This window comes from Cyphomyrmex costatus, unplaced genomic scaffold (assembly GCF_001594065.2).
Source record: "Cyphomyrmex costatus isolate MS0001 unplaced genomic scaffold, Ccosl1.0 scaffold4083, whole genome shotgun sequence".
Taxonomy (NCBI): domain Eukaryota; kingdom Metazoa; phylum Arthropoda; class Insecta; order Hymenoptera; family Formicidae; genus Cyphomyrmex; species Cyphomyrmex costatus.
In genome coordinates this window covers 3,739-10,773 of record NW_017278300.1, presented here as the reverse complement: position 1 = coordinate 10,773, position 7,035 = coordinate 3,739, and the positions used below count along the sequence as shown (strand labels likewise).

At 26.9% G+C, this 7,035-nt stretch overlaps 1 protein-coding gene across 1 annotated transcript; it reads left to right on the top strand.

Moving 5' to 3' along the window:
• The first annotated feature begins 574 nt into the window (after positions 1 to 574).
• LOC108777121 (aminopeptidase N) lies at positions 575 to 6,769 on the top strand. The gene is made up of 8 exons (XM_018543923.1): positions 575 to 1,041; positions 1,453 to 1,905; positions 2,654 to 2,837; positions 4,596 to 4,626; positions 4,747 to 4,828; positions 5,270 to 5,640; positions 6,097 to 6,371; positions 6,575 to 6,769. The coding sequence occupies exons 1-8, from the start codon at positions 575 to 577 to the stop codon at positions 6,767 to 6,769; spliced, it is 2,058 nt and encodes a 685-aa protein (XP_018399425.1).
• Positions 6,770 to 7,035: the final 266 nt, after the last annotated feature.

Here is a 7,035-nt window from a genome sequence, read left to right as displayed (position 1 = left end):
GTTGTTAATTTTCTTTTCGTTTGACTCTTACAATGCCATTTCCACGTTTATAATGTTTTTAAATAAATATATCAAACAGGACAAATAACCGAATCGACAAATAGATTTAAACTTATTTTCTTTCTTTAAACAATTGCTCTAACCGACAACGGAAGAAATCAAATATTATTACATACCAACATTATGTATTGATAGCTTTATGACAAATATTATTTACAAACAGACGTAAATACACTACTTAAATATGTAAAATTTATTAAAAAAATTTTAGTAATATTAAATAGATTTAATTTTTATATATAATTTTTAATAGATTTTTTTAGTTTTTATTTGGTTTCGTTTTAGATAAAAATTATACGGAAAAAATGATAAATTAATTACAAATATCATCAAAGTATACTCGATAGATATTATTATAAATACAAATGATTTTTGTAATAAAAAAAAGTAGAAAAATTAATTTTTCTAATTATTTTTGTATATATGTAAAAATTCATATAACATTTCAATAACTCTTATTCTTTTATTTTTTCTATAATGGATAACCGCAGATACTTAAAAAAAGGGTTTCAATATGAGATTTCCAAAGTTGTTATTAAATATTGGTGTAATATTGGTCACAAGAACAGTGTCTTGCATCGATAATAATGTAGAAATTATCGATCGTTTTTTACCCAACAACACGGTACCAATTCATTATAACATTAATCTAACACTGCATCTCGAAGAAGGCAATTTTACTTTTTACGGTGAATCCAATATCGAAATCGAGATTCGTTATGAATTGTCAAATATAACTTTACACTCGCGGGAATTAGAAATAAATGAAACGGCTACAACATTGATTAACGACTATGGTACGGTTTATAAACCGATGAAACATATTCAGAACATTACATCCGACATTTTGATACTGAGTTTCAATGATGTGTTATCTCCTGGTCTGTACATTTTGAATATGAAATTTGCCGGTAACCTATTAATGTCTTCCCAAAAACAGGGATTGATGAAATTTTGGTATTTATCCCCTAAAGGAAATACGTAAGTATATATTAAACATGAAAATATATTTGCAACATATCAATACATAGTATCCATTTTTACCTTTTTTTGCTTCTATCATTGTTTCCATACCAAAAGATTTTTTTCGGCAAAATATAACTAATTAAAATATAAATGTATACATATATATTATAAATACATGTATGTATATTGTAATTATACTTTGCCAAAAAATATACATATACGAATTAAAATATATGCATATTTTAATACTTTAATTTCAAATAACTAACAATTCTAATTCAGTATTTTAATTTATGTTTACTTACTTAAAATTTTTTTACGTATAAATAATAGTCAGTTAACGGTAATTAATATTTATTAAATTCTTATATTAAATGACGTAAATAGAAAACTTGTTATCATTTAAAATACTTTATTAAACAGCAGGTGGTTAGCTGTAACACATTTCGAACCGAATGGGGCCAGACGAATGTTTCCATGTTGGGACGAACCAGCAATAAAAGCCACTTTCAGCATCTCCGTAACACATCATGAGAAATACAGTGTACTGTCAAATATGCCAATACTAAAACAACACTACGAAAAAGAAAATATGATATGGACACATTTCGAGACCACTCCTGTAATGTCCACTTATATCGTAGCGATTGCGATGTCTGAATTTGTTCGCGTTCCTAACGCAAACGAAACCATCAATATGTGGTGTAGATCAATAACTTTGATATCGAAAGTAAAATTCGCACACAGTGCTGCTGATGAGATTGTAAAATTCTTGAGTCATTATACTACTAGTGTCCAGAAGGTACCGAAAATGGATCACGTCTTGATACCGAATTTTGTAGTTGGTGGCATGGAAAATTGGGGTCTCATCACTTACGAGTAATATACAGTTTATAGAAAATTTATTAAATTATTACATATAAAACCAATCAATATGTTAATTTTAGCATTAAAAATTTAATAATTTAAAATACTTGTGCATTTCGAGATAACAAAAAAGTATGTGCATTAATGTTTGGATTGTCCAAACATGTATCTATGGTTTCGACTTTGTACAACGTATTTCTATATATCGTGCATAGAGATGGGTGGTACATAACGCCATTACTTCTGCACCGTTACTTTTTACAATATCGATTTAACGAATAACGTTGTAATTTTTGATAATGGTAACCAATTGAAAATTAAAACTTGGGAAGATACTTATGAAAGAAATAACTTGTTAGATACTATTACGCTTTACTATTAAAGCAAATTATTTGTTTAAGAAAATAACTCATTACTTGTAACGAATTAAAGTAGTATTGACGCGTTACAAATAATGAATTCGTATTTTTCTTTTTACCAAATTACGCTTAATAATAATAAGCTACTTTTCAAAACTGACTTTCCCATTCTTACAAAAAGAAATGACAAAATTAACTACTAACGTTATATATTCCGCATTCCTGAAATATATATTTATACCCACGCACATGCACACGCAAAAAAAATTATAAATATCTATGTTATTTACGCAAGAGAATTATAAATAATGAATTGTAATGTAATTAATTAGTTTAACACAATAAACTGCATATTCAGTGATATTTTACATAATTATATATTATTATTTTCTGTATTTCAGTGAATCAAATATTATTTACGATGATGACAAAGATCCAATATTTAAGAAAACAGAAATAGCGTTGTTAATAGCGCATAAACTTACACATCAATGGTTTGGCAACTTAGTCACTCCATGTTGGTGGAACTACATGTGGTTAAGTGAAGGATTTGCTTCGTTCTTCCAAATGTACATAATCAACAAGGTTATTGAATATTATCATACATAATGCATGATTATTTATTGGAAAAAGCATTTTAAAGTAAATTTTACTATAAGATTAGATAATAATATCAATTAAATATTATTAAAACTACACTTTCCAAAAATTTATCAAGATAGAACTAACGAGTGCTCTAATTTAAAATTATGAAAAAGGGTATAACGTGTTTTGAAATAAATTATAAAAATATGTTAATACAATAGAAAATTTACTAATTAATTTTTCTTTTACATTTTAATATTATTTTTATGTTTAGGAATCATAAGAATATTGTAATTTTTATTAGAATTCGAGAATATATTCTCTGCATCTATGTTTAGAATTTATTAATGAAATAATAAGATTCGAAGTATTTTGTTCATATTTTATTTATATTTCATATTAAATATACTTTCTAGCAAAGTTTTATAAATAATCAATTTTTAGGCATTTTAATCTTGATAAAAGTTCGTCATAAAATTGTTAATATATGTTAGGTATAATTTTGGTTTAATTATGAGCATATCCACAGAGAATTCGGAAGTTTAATTAATTCAAAACCTTTCTCCCGAAAGATTTTATTTTTTCGTTCTTTATGAAACGACTTTATTTTTTATTCTGAGCAATTTTTTTATTATGTAATAAAATAATGTTTTTTCTTTTATGATTATGTATATAATATTTCTAGAATTTCCGTTATAGCTTTTTATAGAGCATCTGATACATAAAAAAAATTTCGCAAGATTTTTGGATCAAGGAACAAAAAATGCTCCGATAAATTAATGAGTACTCCATTCATAACATTTTTTTTAAATTACTATACTTTGCATACACTTTCTTCAGGAAAAAGAAGTTATAATAACGGGGTTAAAGATCATCCCTCTACTAAAAAAAAATCATAGACAAAAGCCAATGGTTGTAATAAAATGTAAAATAGGAAATGTAAAAGCGGCAGATAAACAATAATTTTTTTATTTTTATAAAATGCAAGCTTTTTTTGGAAATTTTAATATTTAATCACATTGATGTACTTTCTTTTACAGATTTTCAATTGGCGGATAACGGAAATATTTATGATTCATGAAATACAGCAATCTTTTTTAAAAGATACAGAGTTTTTAAATTTTGTCATATTGAAATATGGTATTAATTTTGAAGATGACTCATTGAATTCCAATGTTTATAAAAAAGGTAGGATTATGTAAAAGAAATTATAAGCTATAGTTTATAGATTTTAAATGTTGTAGGGGAGAGTCGCGCACCGAATGCGTATTGGTCGCCTAAATCATATCTCAACAATTTTTATTATTATTAGTATTATTGCTTAATATAAGCAACATGTAGTAACAATAATATATGTATATATAAGCGCATGAGAAATGAATAATATAGACAAAAATATAATAGGCTACGTCTTGTTATTGATGAAAAGATAATAGTACATTGTGTAACAGTGGGGGATAGTTGTCGATAGCGCGGGACGGACAAACCCACACTACAGATAGAATTTTTTATTACAAGTGCTCGTTGTAATGTGCTCTATACAGCAACGTTTTTGCGCAGAAGAGTAGGATTAGAGAAGTAATTCAACGGCTTGAGAGGAATTGGCTATTTCCCGCACGCAAAAGCGTTGCGGTATAGGGCACATTACATGCATTCGTGATGAAAATATAATAATATATGTTAAGCGTTAAACTACAATTTCCAATATTTATTAACGTACAAAACAGAGTGCCAAATAGAAAATGTAATAAAAAATAGGTTAAATGGTATTTCGGCAACTCTCCTAGAAGTGAGAAAAAGATAAAAAAGCACAATACTAATAGCATATATTAAATTTGTACGTGCAATTTAAATTTAGCTGCTTTAAATGTATTACATATTAATGAATATTTTATGTCTATTATTACAGCATCCGTTTTGTTACGCATGTTACAAAATATCATTACTGAAGAGGTATTTCGAAATGGTCTCATTATATATTTGGACAGACAGTAAGTGTGACTCTCTAATGTAACCTTGTATTTTTATATTGTAATATGTTACAACATTATAACTATAATAACTGTTATAATATTCATAATAAAACATAGAGCATATGCCAATAGGCTTTATAGATGTTCTATATTATATTTAATTATAGGCTGTATGCTTTGGCCAGCATTTAGAACGCGCTTTTATCGATAAATATGCATATATTTATGTAAAGTTCTGTATACGTAACTATATATATATATAACGTTAACTATATAATATACGTAATGTTAATTACATAAGAATAATATGCTAATATGATAAAAACTCATTATAAATTCAGCCTTTCACGTTTTATAAGTTTTACATGTATCTTTGAGTCCAACGACATTAAATATTTACTTAAACTATATCTTTTAATAATCAATATACATATTACTCCATGTTTGTCAAATTTGTAGTCAGTTTCGCTCGGTTACTCCGGACGATTTGTGGAGCGCCATGCAAAGTGCTCTAAACCAATCTGATATTCCTCATGAAGATTACAAAATAAAAGAAGTGATGGATACTTGGATAAACCAAGAGAGTTATCCTTTTGTACATGTGGAGAAAAATTATGAAACTGGCGAAGTAACGATTTCAAAAATATGTTTAGGGCAATTTAAAGAGATTAGTTGTGCGAATACATGGTGGATTCCTATAACTTTCGCTACGCAGTCCAATCCGGATTTCTCCAATACTGTACCTTCTTATTGGTTAAGACCAGATCAACATAATATAAGTTTTACAATTAATCCAAATGATTGGATTATTGTCAATTTACAACTAACTGGTAAGGACAAATAAAAGAGTTCTATCTTCTTCCTTATTTTATATTTTGTTTTATAATTATTGTATATATATATATATATGTTTAAAACTTTTTGAAAACATGGTATATATATCTTTTTTAACTAGTTTTTTTATTATTGAAAATACGAGGTTTTTCCGGAAGAGCATTCTTCTGAACATTTATCATTTTATGTATTTTTGTATGTATTTTGTATTTCTAAAACCTTAAAAGGGATTTATATTTAATTTTCCAAAATTTTTATTGTTAAATATTAATTAATGTAAAGTAATTTATAATCCGTAATTTCTATATTTTTCATTGTAATATACAATATGTTACATTCGTATGTTACATTAAGAAATGGTAAAATATATATATTTATATATAAAAATATATCTTGATAAATTCGAATTTAATAAATATATTTAATAATACATATAATGAATAATGCAACAGGATACTATCGTGTTAGTTACGATAACAAAAATTGGCAAAAAATTGCACATTACTTAAATAGTAAGGAATATGAAAACATACACGTCCTTAATCGTGCTCAGATTGTCATTGATTCGTTCATATTAATATTTGATCATCGAATAAGTGACTTATTGTTCCTTCAACTAATAAACTACTTATCGAAGGAAAGAGATTATGTGGCATGGCAATCATTGTTCGAAGTTATAGAATATATACCGAAGACACTTCTACTGCCGGAAATGAGACATTTCAAGGTAGGACCTTATTATAGTTGTACAATATTAAATCTTATAAGACCATAAGAATTAATACCAATGAGAAACACAAACCATAACGGTCAAGCCGGTCTTGGATGCTTCTATAATCGTGTGTGATTTTATATTCTACATATGTAGATTTTTAACTGCGCGTCGAATTTTTTCAGATTTAAAACGCATTATTATTTTATTATTTCTAGATACACATTCAACGACTCCTCCATAAGCTTCTTCAGAAGGTAAAATACATAGAAGATCCTAATGATAACGATGTTACAAAATTGATAAGGATAAACGCATTAAAATGGGCATGTGTTGTTGATAATGAGGAATGCATAAAAATGACCGCACATAAATTAAGTAGACATCTCGCGAATCCCAAAACCTACACGTAAATTTTTCTCACTTATAATCTCGTAAATTGTATTTGTATGTGCGTGCATACGCCAGCATATCGATACAATTACAGTCGACATTCTATTTCTTCAAATCGTCGAGATCAGACATTTTTCTTTATAATCTCAGTCCTTACTTTTATTCAATAATGAACGTAGTAATAGAATAAATGTTCCATTATGTAAAAGTAAAAATATAAGTACAATGAAATGACAAGCTGCGTTATCGGTATATCTTCCTTCATTTTGTTATTTCATTGTTATAT

What these genes read in the sequence shown, in the direction of transcription:
- LOC108777121 (XM_018543923.1), top strand. Translation starts at nt 575, where the DNA reads ATGAGATTTCCAAAGTTGTTATTAAATATTGGTGTAATATTGGTCACA. An exon ending in TTATCCCCTAAAGGAAATAC is followed by an intron (nt 1,042 to 1,452) that starts GTAAGTATATAT and finishes ATTAAACAGCAG; the next exon opens with GTGGTTAGCTGTAACACATT. An exon ending in TGTCAATTTACAACTAACTG is followed by an intron (nt 5,641 to 6,096) that starts GTAAGGACAAAT and finishes ATAATGCAACAG; the next exon opens with GATACTATCGTGTTAGTTAC.